General features: G+C 42.8%; 1 protein-coding gene across 7 annotated transcripts in view; it reads left to right on the top strand.

Moving 5' to 3' along the window:
* Positions 1 to 16,913, top strand: part of HERC2 (HECT and RLD domain containing E3 ubiquitin protein ligase 2) — a 205,873-nt gene that overhangs the window by 120,241 nt on the left and 68,719 nt on the right. For all 7 annotated transcript variants that reach the window (XR_004263267.1, XM_032259981.1, XM_032259980.1 and 4 more), the window contains 10 exons: positions 127 to 263; positions 791 to 889; positions 4,214 to 4,382; positions 4,480 to 4,605; positions 6,096 to 6,204; positions 6,311 to 6,450; positions 9,899 to 10,089; positions 10,799 to 10,904; positions 10,986 to 11,077; positions 14,502 to 14,677. Coding sequence is in view for 6 of the 7 variants with exons in the window: in XM_032259981.1 (XP_032115872.1) it covers positions 127 to 263; positions 791 to 889; positions 4,214 to 4,382; positions 4,480 to 4,605; positions 6,096 to 6,204; positions 6,311 to 6,450; positions 9,899 to 10,089; positions 10,799 to 10,904; positions 10,986 to 11,077; positions 14,502 to 14,677 (1,345 nt within the window). In the remaining variant the exon portion in view is untranslated. The remainder of the gene's footprint in view (positions 1 to 126; positions 264 to 790; positions 890 to 4,213; positions 4,383 to 4,479; positions 4,606 to 6,095; positions 6,205 to 6,310; positions 6,451 to 9,898; positions 10,090 to 10,798; positions 10,905 to 10,985; positions 11,078 to 14,501; positions 14,678 to 16,913) is intronic.

Here is a 16,913-nt window from a genome sequence, read left to right as displayed (position 1 = left end):
CGGCCTGTGGTGTGCCGTGTGTGTGCTCGCGGCGGCCTGTGGGGTGCTGTGTGTGTGCTCGCGGTGGCCTGTGGTGTGCTCTGTGGCTCACGGCGCCCTGTGGTGTGCTGTGTGTGCTTCTCTTAGGTGTGGAAGCCTTGGTGGGGTGGCTGCTGGACCACTCCGACGTCCAGGTCACGGACCTCTCGGATGTAGACACAGTGTCCGACGAGTATTCTGACGAGGAGGTGATGGAGGACATGGACGATGCAGCCTACCCTGTGGTCAGTGCCTTCCATGTTACTGCCCGTACATGGGCTGCCCTCTGTCTAGTGCTCTGACAGTCTTGCACCTTGGTTTTCTCTGTACCTTGAAGGAACTAACTGTATCTACTCAACATACGGCATCCCTGGGCACAGAACGAAGATGTGTTTCCCTACTGAAGAGATGATTGGGTTTCTCTATCGTAATTACTTTTAGCTTTAACACAGACCCTTGTTGAATCATCTAATGATCTTCAGTAGCCATTAGAAGATATTTTATTAAATACCATGTTTTGACACATTGATTTCTGATGTGAGTAAATTGTTCATAAGATTAATTTGGAAATTTTATATACTTACAGCTTTTGAGATTCATTTTTGCCTACCATGCTACTGGTATTAGTCTTTTTTAAATGAGGATTTTTATAGGGAAACTAAAGGATTTCATCCTCTACTTTTTAGTATGATATATTTCACAGGCTTGTTTCTTTTTGAGTGGGTTTATCGAATTTTCCTTTTTTTCCTTTCAATGTATTTATCTCTTACAGTCTACTGGTGCTGTTGTGACGGAGAGCCAGACCTACAAAAAACGAGCTGATTTCTTGAGTAATGATGATTATGCTGTGTATGTGAGAGAGAATATTCAGGTGAGTAATTGTCTTAAGCTGGAGCCTTGATCTGTTCTTCATTCAGCACATACTCGAGTGTGCCCTCTATGTCACGCCTCAGTGGACGAGACCCCTGCCTGCAGGGAGCCTGCCTTCTGGTGCTGGAAGACAGTCATAGCCGGCCAGCGAGCTCATGATGTGCTAGAAGGTGCTGCGTACCCTGGAGTGAGAAAGGGCAGACTACAGTACAGGGATGGGAGTCGGGGCGCGTTCCTGAGACGGGGGCTGCAGTGAGAGGGTGCGCGGGTGGCTCCGCAGGACGGGCGCCCAGCCTGAGGCAGCAGAGTAGCTGAAGGACAGAGGGGCAGATGGCGGGCTCGGGGCAGCTGGAGAGCACAGGCGGCCTGTCCACGGTGGGCATGGCGCAGAGGTGGTAGTTTTCTGCCAGCCCCACCGTGACACTTCCTACATACCTTGTTTTCCTTACGTAATTCTCATTGCCATCAATTGTTAAAAATCTATCTTTTATATAGGCCTTTATCTACTTTATATCATTTCTTGTCCTCATGTTTTAGAATATTTTAGAGAAGATCCCCCAAATTATTTCATTTCACCTGTATGTGTCAGCTTGTGTCCCTGTGGATAAAGGATCTTAACATAATGACTTTTCCGCGAGCCAACATTACCTAAGAAAGTAAATAATAATGTCTTAGTACCGTCCCATGTCTGACGCTTGCTCGTCGTTTTCCAGTTCCCTCAGAAATAGCTTTTATAGTTACTTTTTGAACTTGGATACAACCAAGATTGTATACCTTGCCTGCTTTTGGATGATGGCTCTTTGAAGTGTGTTTCAGCCTGGAGTGGGTCCCCATGGTCGTAGCTCAGGCTGCTGTAACAGCACCATAGACTGCTGGCCTTTATTTCTCATGGGTCTGGAGGCTGGACATCCAAGAGCAAGGTGCCAGCCTGGCAGGTTTCTGGTGAGGGCGTCTTCCTGGCTTGTAGGTGGCTGCCTTCTTGCTGTGTCCTCCTGGATGTGGGGCTGGGGGTGGGGGGACTTGGAGGTAGCGGGGGAGCACGGGTACCTCTTTTTTTTTTTTTTTTTTTTTTTTTGAGGCGGAGTCTTGCTCTGTTGCCAGGCTGGAGGGCAGTGGCATGATCTTGGCTCACTACAACCTCTGCCTCCTGGGTTCGAGTGATTCCCCTGCCTCAGCCTACTGAGTAGTTGGGACTACAGGCGCCTCCCACCACGCCTGGCTAATTTTGTATTTTTAGTAGAGACAGGGTTTCACTACGTTGGTCAGGCTGGTCTCAAACTCCCGACCTCAGGTGATCCGTCCGCCTTGGCCTCCCAAAGTGCTGGGATTACAGGCATGAGTCACGGCACCCCGCTTGGTGTTTCCTCTTATAAAGGCCCTAATCCTTTTGGGTCAGAGCCCTACTCTTATGACCTCATTTTACCCTAATTACTTCCTTAGAGGCCGTGTCTCCTACTACAGCCACGTTAGGAATTGGGACTGCATGAATTTTTGGGGGGGGACACAAACGTTAATTTCGTGATAACCTCCTTCCCCCTTCCCACCCGTCGTGCTGTCTGTCTGTGGCTGAAACTGTGTGCTCCAGATGTCTCACAGTCTGGATATGGTAGCAGCCTCCTTGTGGTGTTGGCTTACATCTTCCTCTCTCCCCGTTTCTCTTGTGAAGTAGGAGTTAGGGTTGGAGGGTGATTGGACCCAGGCTGATCTCAGACAGAAGCTTTGCAGGCGAGCTCCCTCCTGCCCCATCTCAACAGGCAGGCAGCGCTAGGTGCATTGGGTCTTGTCAGTCTGCTCCTTCCTGGATGAAATCCCATATTAATTGTTCATCTCATAGCTCCAGTAGGCATTGGTGTCATCACCGAGACCTATATTAGGGGCTGCACCTTAGTGATTTTCTAACTTCATCATATTTTCTGAGTTCAGGAGTTCTCTTCTGTGAAGAAAAGCTTTGTTATTAATCCTGGTTACTCTTGATAATACAGGAAGATTGCATCCGTTTTTAGAATGATGCCTTGGTGTTCTGATGTGTATAAAGATGATCAGGAAGCTTTGCTTTCCTTATTATGATGACCAATTCATTGGCTTTTGGGGTTTGATGTTTCCACTGTTATTTATTTATTTGTTTATTTATTTATTGGAGACAGGAGTCTTGCCCTGTCACCAGGTGCCAGGCTGGAGTGCAGTGTCGCGATCTGGGCTCACTGTAACCTCTGCCTCCCGGGTTCAAGCGATTCTCCTGCCTCAGCCTCCTGAGCAGCTGGGACTACAGGCGCACACCACCGTGCACAGCTAATTTTTGTATTTTTTAGTAGAGACGGGATTTCATCATGTTGGCCAGGGTGGTCTTGATCTCTTGACCTCGTGATCTGCCTGCCTCGGCCTCCCAAAGTGCTGGGATTACAGGTGTGAGCCACCACGCCTGGCTCCACTGCTATTTTGTGGATGATCAGAGAATCTTTTTGAGTGATTCTTTTGAGTAATCTTTGAAAGCTCCCTTGCTTTATGGCACAAGTTGATCCAGGTTCTTCCTGTATATTTCCTGCTTGAGTCATAAAACCAGCTAGTTTTCTAGAATCCCTGTTCCCTTTAGCATTAAATAATCCTTAGAACGCACTCTGGGTGCTAAATGAAATTTTTTTTTTTTTGAGATGGGGTCTGCTTTGTCACTCAGGCTGGAGTGCAGTGGTGCGATCTCAGCTCATTGTAACCTCTCCTTCCAGGCTCAAGCAACCCTCTCACTGCAGTCTCCCGAGTAGCTGGGACCACAGGCATGTGCCACCATGCCTGGCCAACTTTTGTATTTTTGGTAGAGATGGGGTTTCACCATGTTACCCAGGTTGGCCTCAAACTCCTGAGCTCAAATGATCTGCCCCCTTGGCCTCCCAGAGTGGTAGAATTACAGATCTGAGCCCCCATGTTGCGCCGAAATTCTTATTAAGAATAGAGTAAGGCCGGGCGCGGTGGCTCAAGCCTGTAATCCCAGCACTTTGGGAGGCCGAGGCGGGTGGATCACGAGGTCAAGAGATCGAGACCATCCTGGTCAACACGGTGAAACCCCGTCTCTACTAAAACTACAAAAAATTAGCTGGGCATGGTGGCGCGTGCCTGTAATCCCAGCTACTCAGGAGGCTGAGGCAGGAGAATTGCCTGAACCCAGGAGGTGGAGGTTGCGGTGAGCCGAGATTGTGCCATTGCACTCCAGCCTGGGTAACAAGAGCGAAACTCTGTCTCAAAAAAAAAAAAAAAAAAATAGAGTAATGCTACTTACGGCTCATTTCACCCAGGTACATGATGGACTGGATGTCCAATTTCATTTCAATTGCAGGTGGGAATGATGGTTCGATGCTGTCGAACATATGAAGAAGTGTGCGAAGGTGACGTTGGCAAAGTCATCAAGCTGGACCGAGATGGGTTGCATGACCTCAATGTGCAGTGTGACTGGCAGCAGAAAGGGGGCACCTACTGGGTTAGGTATATTCATGTGGAACTTATAGGTGAGCACATTCTTTGTTCAGACTTTTGCTTTTTCTTTCAGACAGAATTCCCAAAAATGAAGGCTGATTATAATGCGTTTGTTGTTGAAATCTGTAGGCTATCCTCCACCAAGTTCTTCTTCTCACATCAAGATTGGTGATAAAGTGCGGGTCAAAACCTCTGTCACCACACCAAAATACAAATGGGGATCTGTGACTCACCAGAGTGTGGGGGTTGTGAAAGGTAATATTATCTGGGTAATAAAATTCCTGACGTTAACTTTTTATTAATGCATGTGTACTCAGTATTTCTTTTTCAAGCACAAAAAGAAAACGTGTGAAGAAAGAGATAGCGTGTCCTTTTGATTGACAGTGCCTTCTACCAAAGACCATAGAAGAACTTGCCTGCAGTGAAAAAGTCAGGTTTATTAATATTAACTCATTGCAGTGCAGGGAAACACATGCCTTGGGGAATGGGTATCTCCATCAGAGGGTGTAAGCAAGGACTAATGAAGTTTATGTTGGATATTTGGGGGAGGGTTCGAGGAAGCAGGGGTAATTCTAAGATAGCGTGTCTTAATAAATTTACCTAGCAGGCAGAAAGATGGAGCCAGGCTGAAATCATATTTGGTAAGGAAGCAGTCATTCATATCACCAGGATGGGGGAATTTGTGGTTGTTTGTGATTTGGATAAGATTCGACCTTGATCATACATGGTTAAGGAGGGGTTTTGGTTGTGCCTTGATTCATCAGTCACAGAGTGGCCTTATCTGATGGTGGTGTTCTGTAAACTTGTCCTGTCAGTGGTTCTGTGAAATGGCGTAACTTGACATTAACAGGCCAGGTCTTGAGTGTCAGGACTGCCCTTCTCTTTTTCTTTCTTCTTTTTTCCCCCCCAAGAACCTGAGAAACAGTTCTCAGGTTATATTTAATATGATATTATTGAGATTCCAGATCAAATCTGTGGCACACTTTGAAAGGCATACTATGTCTGTTTTAACAGTTGCATGAGAAATAAGAATGCGTATAATTTTATGAATTCTTTATGCCACAAAGAGATTTTTTTGTTTGTTTGTTTGAATCTTGTGGAAGGCTCTCTTTTCATGAAATATCTTAGAAAATGGCCACAACTGGTGGTGGCTCCCCAGTGGATAGAGGTTCTTAGAGCTTCTCATGTTACATAAGAGCAAGTGGATTGTTTAATGTTTCACTTTAAGCGTTTTTCTTTGCTTAAGAGTTGGTTAAAGTACTTGCAAATCAGAACAAGACAAATTTTAAAAATAAGATTGGCTTCTTTGTTTTGAGTGACACGTTGCTCTTATGAAAGGATAAAAGGAATCTTTACATCATGAACGTGGTTTTATTCCCTAAGATACCAAAGGTATTATATGGAATTGTTGACTTGATGTAATTAAAAAGAAACAAAATTTCTTATTTTAAACCTAATACAAAAGTAAAGAATGTAGTTTACAGTGAACCTCCATGTGTCCGTTAGCTGGCTTTAACAGTTGTTACCTCACGGCCAGAATTATTCATCCTCCTTTCTTGTGATTATTTTGAAACCAGTTGCTGACATCATGTGTTATTTCATCCATAAGTATTTTAGTACCTATCTCTAAAAGACATGCTCTTTGTGGAAAAAATAGCTCCGCGTAGTATGATGTGGCCAGGTGCAGTTCTAAGTCGAGGTTTTTATTGGTGAAGATGTGTCAGGTGATCTCTGTTCTGTCCCAGCTTTCAGTGCCAATGGGAAAGATGTCATTGTCGACTTTCCCCAGCAGTCTCACTGGACTGGCTTGCTGTCAGAAATGGAGTTGGTGCCCAGTGTTCATCCGGGGGTTACGTGAGTGATTTTTATGATTGTTAGATTTGCTTTGGGGTGAATGGTTTTCTGTTGAATTAGGTTTAATAAATGACCTTTCTTAACTCAATGGCTGTTTTACAAATAGGTGTGATGGCTGTCAGATGTTTCCTATCAATGGCTCCAGATTCAAATGCAGAAACTGTGATGACTTTGATTTCTGTGAAACGTGTTTCAAGACCAAAAAACACAATACCAGGCATACATTTGGCAGAATAAATGAACCAGGTATGGCAGAATGTCTGTATTCTCTCTTCCACCAAATGTTATTAATGAAACACTCACTGTGGACCACAGTGTATTGGAATTTGTTATTTTAAGGTTCGTGCGTATACAGCGAGCTCTGTAGAGTGAGTACAGTGAGACGGAGTGATGGTCCTACCCTCTGATGACTGGCTGGCTTTTAAAAAAATTAGGGATAGGGTATCGGGGAAGAATTCTAGGCTTGTTTGCTTGTATTTCCATAAGGAAACAAAAGAATCTCGAGAAACTAGTTAGTGTTTAGTTGCGTGGCATTTGGAATTGGTTAGATGGGGAGGTTTTTTTGTATACCTTTTATTATATTTTTCATTGGGGCAAAATATGTATAACTTAAAACTCCCATGTTCTGTACTTTCTACCAAAAGTACAGAAATTAGGTCGGTGTGGTGGCACACGCCTATAGTCCCAGCTACTTGGGATGCTAAGGCAGGAGAATTGCTTGAACTGGAGAGGCGGAAGCTGCAGTGAGCCAAGAATGCACCATTGCATTCCAGCCTGGGGACATAGTGAGACTCCATCTCAAAAAAACAAACAAACAAAAAAAAACACCACTTAATTATTTTCTAAGTTTGTAATTCAGAGTATTAAGTACCGTAAGTACAGTGTTGCACAACCATCACAGCTGTCTATTACCCAAACTTCTCACCACTCCCGTCAGAAACTGTGCCCATTAAGCATTCTAACCCCCTGTTTCCCCTACCCTACCCCTGGGAACTTTGAATCTAACTTTGCTCTCAATGAATTTGACTACCCCAGATACCTCATCTAGATGGAACCATGTAAGATTTCTTCTTTTGTGTTTAACATAATGTCTTCAAGCTTCATCCATATTGTAGCATGTGTCAGAACTTAATTCTTCTTAATGGCTGAATAATATTCCATTATATGTATATATCACCTTTTTTTTCTTTTTTGAGATGGAGTCTCACTGTGTCACTCAAGCTGGAGTGCAGTGGCGCAGTCTCGGCTCCCTGCAGCCTCCGCCTCCTGGGTTCAAGCAATTCTCCTGTCTCAGCCTACAGAGTAGCTGGGATTACAGGCCTGCACCAGTATGCCCAGCTAATTTTCATTCATCCATTCAACAGAGTCTCTCTCTGTCGCCCAGGCTGGAGTGCATTGACGTGATCTTGGCTGACTGCAACCTCCACTTCCCGGGTTCAAGTGATTCTCTTGCCTCAGCCTCCAGAGTAGCTGGGGTTACAGGCGCGTGCCACCACATCCAGCTGATTTTTATATTTTTAGTAGACACAGGGTTTCACCATGTTGGCTAGGCTGGTCTTGAACCCCTGACCTCAAGTAATCCGCCTGCCTTGGTCTTCCAGAGTGCTGGGATTATAGGCGTGAGCCACTGACTGGCAAATTTTGTGTTTTTAGTAGAGATGGGTTTTACCATGTTGGCCAGACTGATCTCAAATTCCTGACCTCAAGTGATCTGCCCACCTCAGCCTCCCAAAGTGATGGGATTACAGGCATGAGCCACCACACCCAGCTTATGTAACATTTAATTTATCTGTCAGTGGACATTTGGGTTGTTTCTGCTATCAGAATCATAGGTGTGCACCACCATGCCCAGTTAATTTTTTTTTTATTTTATTTCAAGTAGAGATGGGGTTTCACCATGTTGATCAGGCTCGTCTTGAACTCCTGACCTCAGGTGATCCACCACCTGCTTTGGCCTTCCAGAGAGCTGGGATTAGAGGCATAAGCCTCCTTGTCCGGTTGTGTTTTCAAGAGTGGCTGTACCATTTTACATTCCCACTAGCAATGTCTGAGAGTTGCAGTTTCTTTATATCCTTATCAATACTTGTTATTTTCTGTTTTTGGTTTTGACTGTGCTAGCAGGTGAGAAGTGGTATCTTGTGATTTTGATTTGAATTTCCCTAATGACAAGTGACATTGAGCCTCTTTTCATGTGTGTTTTGGTCATTTATATACCCTTTTTGAGAAAGTGCCTTTTTTTTCTGAGACGGAGTCTTGCTCTTGTTGCACATGCTGGAGTGCATTGGCGCGATACCAGCTCACGGCAACCTCCGCCTCCCAGATTCAAGCAGTTCTCCTCTCTCAGCCTCCTGAGTAGCTGGGATTACAGGAGCCCACCACCACATCCGGCTAATTTTTATATTTTTAGTAGAGAAGGGGTTTCATCATGTTGGCCAGGCTGGTCTGGAACTTCTGACCTGAGGTGATCCACTCACCTCGGGCTCCCAAAGTGCTGGGATTATAGGCATGAGCCACTGTGCCTGGCCAGAAATGTCTTTTAAAGCCCTTCACCTATTTTAAAATTTTTGATGTCAAGTTGTATGAGTTATTTATGTATATTAAACCTCTATTAGATTTGCGATTTACAAATATTTTATCCCATTCTATAATTTTTTTGTTTTTTTGTGAGACAGTCTTACTCTGCCACCGGGCTGAAATGCAATGGTATGATCTTGGCTCACTGCAGCCTTCACCTCCCCAGTTCAAGTGATTCTCCTGCTTCAGCCTCCCGAATAGCTGAGATTACAGGTGTCTGCCACCACACTCATCTAATTTTTGTATTTTTAGTAGAGATGGAGTTTCACCATGTTGGCCAGGCAGTCTAGAACTTCTGACCTCAGGTTATCCATCTGCCTTGGCCTCCCAAACTATTGGGATTACAGGCATGAGCCACTGCCCCTGGCCTGTAAGTTGTTATTTTATTCCCTTGATAGGATCCGGTGATGCTCAAAAGTTAAAAAAAAAAAATTTTATTTAAGACGGAGTCTTGGTCTATTGACCAGGCTCCAGTGCAGTGTCACAATCATAGCTCACTGTAGCCTTAACCTCCTATGTTGAAGTCATCCTCTTCCCTCAGCCTCCTGAGGAGTTGGGACTGCAAGGGTGCACCACCATGCCCAGCTAAGTTTTAAAATGCCATTTGAATTCTAGATTTGCCATTAATGGAAGTGGAAGCACTTTAGAATTTACTTTTCGCCTTATATTTATAAAAGCATTTTTAATAAGAATGGTTGTTGTGACTGCTGTTATTGAACTTTTCCCACAGCTTATTTATATCTTGTTTGGAAATATAATAAAAATTTACTTGGAAATACCACCTGTCAATACTCATTTTGTGTTTTAATTTATAAGTTATTTCAAAGTTACAGAGTTATATGTCATTCAATTTTATTGTCAGAGATTTTAAACAGTATGAGTAACAGATTTTATCTCACTGACCTTGGAGACTTTAGCAGAGTAAATCATAGTATTGTATGGACTTCATCTCATAAATTGGTATAATGTATCTTGACTAGGCTTTTTGAAGCTGTTTGTGGCATTTATCGGCTCCTTTGAGTTTGAAGCTCCTCACGGTGTAATATTCTTGACTGCCTGATCATGGGGTTTCTCCCCAGTTCAGCAAGGGTTAACTCTCTTTTTGACCATCATGAAATAGGTCAGTCTGCGGTATTTTGTGGCCGTTCTGGAAAACAGCTGAAGCGTTGCCACAGCAGCCAGCCAGGTATGCTGCTGGACAGCTGGTCCCGCATGGTGAAGAGCCTCAATGTGTCGTCCTCTGTGAACCAGGCGTCCCGTCTCATCGATGGCAGCGAGCCCTGCTGGCAGTCCTCGGGGTCGCAGGGAAAGGTAGTGTGCCCCGGGGGCTGGCCGCAGGCACTTCCTCTCACATGGTTTTGCGTCATACGTTTTCAAAATCAACTTTGAGCAGCCGGCAAAGTTTTGTTGATACCACCTGTCAGTACTCATTTTATGCTTTAATTTTAAGTGATTTCAAAGTCACAGAGTTACGCACCATCCAGCTTGATTGTCCGAGATTTTATACAGTGTGAGGAACAGATTGTATCTAACTCGCCGCTGGATAGCGGATGTGGTCAGGATGTTTTTCCTCCTCTCCTGCATAAAATGTGTGAATTCAGTTTGCTTCTCCTTAAAGATTTTTCTAGTGTAGTCTAACAAATTTGTGTTGCACGTTGGAGTGCCATCGTGATGACCGGGAGATGTGGGTGCGGCTCGTGGGCACAGGTCGGACTTGAGGACAGGCCTTTGTCCATCGAGACCCCAGTTTTCTCTCACCCACTTGGTGGGTATGAAAAGACCCCCTCGGTCAGGAGTCTATAAATACATTGTTCCTGGGGCCTAGAGGGAGACTTTTCTCTAACGATCAAAGAAAGGGGGAGAATATTCTTGTTGCTGCTAGGGTGAGGGGAAATTCTCTCTCATGCCACATTTTATACTGGAAAAATCTCGATCCAAGCTTCAGTGATACCATTGGAGCAGCAAATGTAGCTGAACTTTGCTAACTGAAAACGTGGGTTTTGTTTTTGTTTTTTTTAAGCACTGGATTCGTTTGGAGATTTTCCCTGATGTTCTTGTTCATAGATTAAAAATGATCGTAGATCCTGCGGACAGCAGCTATATGCCATCCCTCGTTGTGGTGTCAGGTAATTCAGTTCCTTTACCTAAAGAAAGTACCTTCTGTCATAAAGATGCCTTTGCTTGATTCTTTACCCATTTTCTCCTAGGTGGAAATTCCTTAAATAACCTTATTGAACTAAAGACAATCAATATTAACCCTTCTGACACCACAGTGCCCCTTCTGAATGACTGCACAGAGGTAAGTAGCAATGGTAGTGTTCCATTTGGATGATTTGCAGATGACAAGGGAGCTGACTGGGCCATTTCTATACTAGGATTGAGCCCAGTTTCCCCCCCTTAGAATTGGTTGTATCTGTTTTAAAATTGGACACTTTAAAAGATAGAACTTATTTTATACAACTTGAATTTGCTGCTTGTCAGATCAGCTTGGAGAGGAAACAGATTTCATCCCCACTTCCTTTGGTAGCAGAGGTTTACTCGGTAGGTGCTCCCAGCAGGGTTGTCATCAGGCATCTCAGGTTACTGTTTGCATCTGCACCCTGTTGTTTTCATGAAATCCCTCTTAGTTTCTGGTGGTTTTTCTGACCATGTAGGTGATGCTGAAGTTAGTTTTTTGTTATTACACCTGTTGGCATCAAGGGCTGAACTGGTCATGGAGTGGCAGTTTTTTGGTAATAAGGCAACTTTCAAAATGAATCTAAGTTTATCTCTGGAAAAGGTTGAGAGAATCCATGAAGATTCTTTTAAACAGTACCCATGCACTACAGATGAGCAATTCTCTGTCTCTCAAATTTTCAGTAAACCTTTCCACATAAAATGTCAACATTGTTTTAATACATCAAGTATATGTAAAATTAGACAAATTAAGACAGGTGTTTGTATTGCCTATACTGTTGTCTTGCGTGGACTGATTATAATGACAGTATATAAAAATATCAAATAGTTGATTTTTGTATTCATTTAAAGTTTATAACAGATAAGTTTATTTTTAAATTATTAAACGCAGTTTACCATTCGTTTTTTAAGAAGTTTTATTTTAGTTTTAATTGACAGTAATTTGTAATAATTTGTATATATTTTTTGAGAACACTGATGTTTTATTACATGTATGCTTTGTGGAATGATCAAGTCATGCTAAATAATATATCACGTCAAATGTTTATCACTTTTTTGTGATGAGAACATTTGAAATCCTCTTTTTTAGCTACTTTGAAATATCTAATGCAATCACTGTTGTCACCGTTTATTCTGGAATGCCATTGAACCTCGTCAGCCCAGTGTATCTCGTAATAGACTGATTTGTTATAGCCAATACCAGTGGTGCTAATGACTGAAGAAATTGGCAGATTATAAAAATGACAGATAATATTGAATTTTTCTGAAAAAAATCTTGAATTTTAATGCATTTTACTGGTAACTTACTGCATTGAAACTGAATACATCCTGTAGAGTGCCTTAGTTATATAGTTCAGAGTATTTTTTTTACTCTGACCAAACAAATAACTACAGTTAATTAAATCAACAACTGAGATTGTCATTCATAAAAGATATCTTTACTTAATCCAAGAAATTTTCAATTCAAAACGGTTTATCCTGTGGTATTTAGTGTATGTCACGTACGTGAGAAACATGAAGTGTTGTGAGTAAATGGAAAACTTCTGACCTAGCCTGCATGCCCCAACCCACCAGAGAGCTGGAATGTACCATTCCTGTGGAGCCGCTGAGTCTTAAGCATGGCCTTTGCTGTATGAATAGTTTGTTATGGGAATTTTTTTTCTTTTTTTTGAGACGGAGTCTTGCTCTGTCACCCACGTGCAAGTGCAGTGGCATGATCTCGGCTCACTGCAACCGTTGCCGCCTGGGTTCAAGCAGTTCTCCTGCCTCAGATTCCCAAGTAGCTGGGATTACAGGTGTCGACCACCTTGCCCAGCTAATTTTTATATTTTTAGTAGAGACATGTTAGCCAGGCTGGTCTCAAACTCCTGACCTCAGGTGATCTTCCCACCATAGCCTCCCAAAGTGCTGGGATTATAGGCATGAGCCACCACGCCCAGCTGGGAATTTTATAACACGTAAATAAACAAAAATAGAAAGTATGCTGGAAACCCTACAAACCTGCCACCCAGCTTCAACATTTATCAATGTTTTGCTAGTTGTGTTTGACTCTCTCCCACCTCATTTCCCTGCCCCAGCGAGTCTTTAATGTCGTGTAATATCCAGTAAGTGTCTAGATTGTCTAGTTATCTTGTAAATGACCTTTTGCAGTTGGTTTGTGTGAATCACGATTCAGGTGATGTTTGCATTCTACGCTACATGGAAGTCTTAATTCTCTTGTTGTTTTTCCTTGCTAAAGAAAAAATAAAGAAACTGGGTAATTTTTTTTCTGTAGCATTCTTGGTATTCTCAACTTGGCTTTTGCATCGCTGTGGTGGCGGTCAACCTGTATTTCCTCAGGAATGGTAGATCCTGAGGGTGATCAGGTCTAGTGTCAGCAATAAAAAGTAATTGTTAGTGTGTGCTTTGTTCACATGAAGTACAGGGATAGAGGAATGTTGTTGTCAGTACCACAGCAGGCACGCAGTCTGCCACGTGGGGTACGGGGCATTTTTAGGACAATAGACCACCTCCCCTAAATGCATGGCGAAGGCAGAACGGGGGGGGAGGTTGGGTCTTGCTTGTGTTCTGATTTGAATGAGGCAACAATACAATGACATGAGATGATCAGAAAAGTTTGATTACTGTAGCACATTAGATGATACGGGAATTACTGTTTGTGCTGTGATAATAGTAATGTGGATATGTTTTTCAAAAGCTCCTTAATTCTGCCCGGGCGTGGTGGCTCACGCCTGCAATCCCAGCACTTCGGGAGGCTGAGGTGTACGGCTCACCAGAGGTCAGGAGTTCGAGACCAGACTGGCCAACATGATGAAACCCTGTCTCTACTAAAAATACAAAAAATTAGCCAGGCGTCATGGCACATGCCTGTGGTCCCAGCTACTCCGGAGGCTGAGGTGGGAGAATGGCTTGAATCTAGGAGGTGGAGGTTGCAATGAGCCAAGATCACACCACTGCAGTCCATCCTGGGCAACAAGCGGGATTGTGTCTCAAAAACAAAACGAAACAAACCCCCAAACCTCCTTGATTCAGTGCTAATACTGAAGTTTTGAAACAACATAATGCTTGGAATTTTTTTAATGATAATCCATATCTGAACAAGATTCGTCACATGTTAATAACTTTTGAGCTGGGTCATGGAGTTCTTCGTACTGTTTGTTCTAATTTTTGTATATTCAAATACGTTTTAAAAACGATGAAAGGTATGTTACTACTTGACATTTAATCTCTTAAGGCATCGTGGTTCAAGAAAGTTCTAAGACAGAAGAGTTGCAGTCATTCATTAAGGCTGTTATCCTATTGAAAAATTTTATGAAGAAAATCAGAATCTCATGCTTTAGGTAGATGAGTTGATCACTTCTTTTGAAGGTAAACATTACTCAAATGTGGCAGCATTACCTTTGAGTAACTCAGGTGGTATTCCCAGAACTTAAGTAAAGGCGCTCTAACTGTGTGCAGTGCTCATGTCTCACACCTCCTGCTCTCCAGTTAGAGAGTCTAATACGCTTGTTTCCACAAAGTCTGTAGATCACTGTTTTTGTGTCTAGTATCACAGGTATATTGAAATTGCCATAAAGCAGTGCAGGAGCTCAGGGATCGATTGTAAAATCCATGGTCTCATCCTGCTGGGCCGGATCCGTGCAGAGGAGGAAGATTTGGCTGCGGTTCCTTTCTTAGCTTCAGATAATGAAGAGGAGGAGGATGAGAAAGGCAGCAGTGGAAGGTGAGAGCCGTCGAGCCGTTTGTTACAGGTGCTCACTTACCTGCCGCCACATGACCAGACCCTCACTTTCATTAGAGTGTGTCTCATACTGAGAGTCGTTTTATGTCCACAAGAATGGTACATTTTAATTGTTTTCAAAAATTATACTTTTTTTTTTAAAGAAAGTATTTAATGTAGTGACACATATTTAGAAAAACACCATCAAAAGAGGGAAATGAAAATGTTTAATACTTCTACCTGAAATGTCACTGGTACTATTTTGGTATATATCTTTGTAGTTTTCCTTTTCCTCTGTTCCTAAATGTATTTTCCTACGGAAGTTATATGGTATACTTTAAAGCTCTTTTTGCTAAGTATTTTATCATTAACTTTAAAAAAATCTGTCTGTCTGTCTATTGAGACAGAGTCTTGCTCCAAATTTATTTATTCTTTGAGACGAAGTCTGTCTCTGTCGTCAGGCTAGAGTGCAGCGGTGCAGTTTTGGCTCACTGCGACCTCTGCCTCCTCGGTTCAAGCGATTCTCCTGCCTTAGCCTCCTGAGTAGCTGGGACTGTAGGTGCACACTACCATGCCCAGCTAATTTTTGTATTTTTAGTGGAGATGGGGTTTCACCATGTTGGCCAGGATGGTCTCGATCTCTTGACTGCATGATCCTCCTGAAGTGCTGGGATTACAGGCATGAGCCACCGTGCCCGGCTCTATTTATTTTTTATTATAGTGAAATACATATATTGGTTACTATTCTAAGTGTACAGTTCATTGGCATTAAGTACATTCACATTTTTGTGCAACCACCACTATTGTCCATCTCTAGAATTCCCATATGATTAAATCATCTTCTGTAATTTTTGAGCGCAGTATTTTGTCTTATGACTGTTCTCATTTACTCAGTTTCTTATTTTGTATGAGCACTGTGATGATGACTGTTGTTGTATTTATTCATTCAACATCTTTTAAACACCAACTGTGGGTGATTCCCAGTTATATATGCTGGCAATACTGTGGCAAAGATGCAAAATAAAACAAGACAAACTCACATGCATCAGTGTGATGTGACGGCTTTGGTAAGAGGCAGGAGGAAGTTCATGCAGCCTTGAGAGTCTGCAGTGGAGCATTGATGTGTCAGGACAAGGAGAACTTCCCCAGGCCCTACATACAGAAGGCAGAATTATCGAAACCAAGTGGGCGGCAAGGGCGTTTCTGGTCGGGAAAACAGCATCCCGGGGGAGAAGCATGGTGTCTGCTGAGGTTTTGCATGCTTGAGCATTTCCCAGGGCATGTATCTGGAACTTGCATGTGCGGGGCTGCTCTAAGCCTTGTTTACCATCCTGGCAGCAAACAGTGGATAATAATGGATAATAACGATGGAGGACAGTCAGTGTCCTCATATCTGTTGTATTTTCCTAGATAAATTGCTGAAAGTGAAATTGCTAAGTCAAAGGGCATGCAAAATAAATGGATATGTAGTTAACATTCCCAAGGCACTTTGGATTGCTAGTGTGACCTGGGCCCTGCAGACAGGCACAGGAGGCAAGCCGCCAGTGCTGGCTGAACTCTGTTGACGAGATGCCCTGTGTTCAAGTGCTTTGCAGTGTGTGACATAAGGAGATGATGGAGCACTGCCCTGTGCTGCTGTTGAGCACATTATATTGACCGAAGCGGGTAGCAACTCTGGTAATCAGTCAGGTTATTCTAGGGCTCTGTCATCTTGGCTTTGGATTCTGTCCTGTTTTATTTCAGAACCTTTGTGTAGAAGTTGAAAAGAAAATAGTATCTATAACATTGCCTTATCTAGAATATATGTTATATGCTATAGTTCAAACTGATTGCATCTATATATATTAATTAAAGAGGGAAAATACTAGTTCACTTAAATAAGGAAGTCATTGGGATAAGCATTTTCTTACTAGCTGCTAAAATGAATTGGGCAAATAAAATTATTAATACATGTATATGTGGAATAGCCAAAAATGTTTTGAGCTTTACTCATTGATAAAATTTTTATGCAATTGAATGTATTGTCAAAAGAAAAGCTAGATATTTGAATGTAATTTTTTTTTCTGGTAATATCTCATTAATTAGCTAGTAACTTCGGGTTGAGTGAATGGCCCAGGCAGTCTCCTACAGGGCTGGCATCCAGTGGGATGTTCCCACGTTGACCATGTACAGCTGGCCTCTACTCTGACTAATTGATACTTACATGGTACCAGACATTAAGTATCTTGAGTATCAGTCC

This window comes from Sapajus apella, unplaced genomic scaffold (assembly GCF_009761245.1).
Source record: "Sapajus apella isolate SASKATOON/1434 unplaced genomic scaffold, GSC_monkey_1.0 scaffold113, whole genome shotgun sequence".
Taxonomy (NCBI): Eukaryota; Metazoa; Chordata; class Mammalia; order Primates; family Cebidae; genus Sapajus; species Sapajus apella.
Note: the sequence above shows the minus strand (reverse complement) of the source record. Positions and strands in the feature narration are given on the sequence as shown.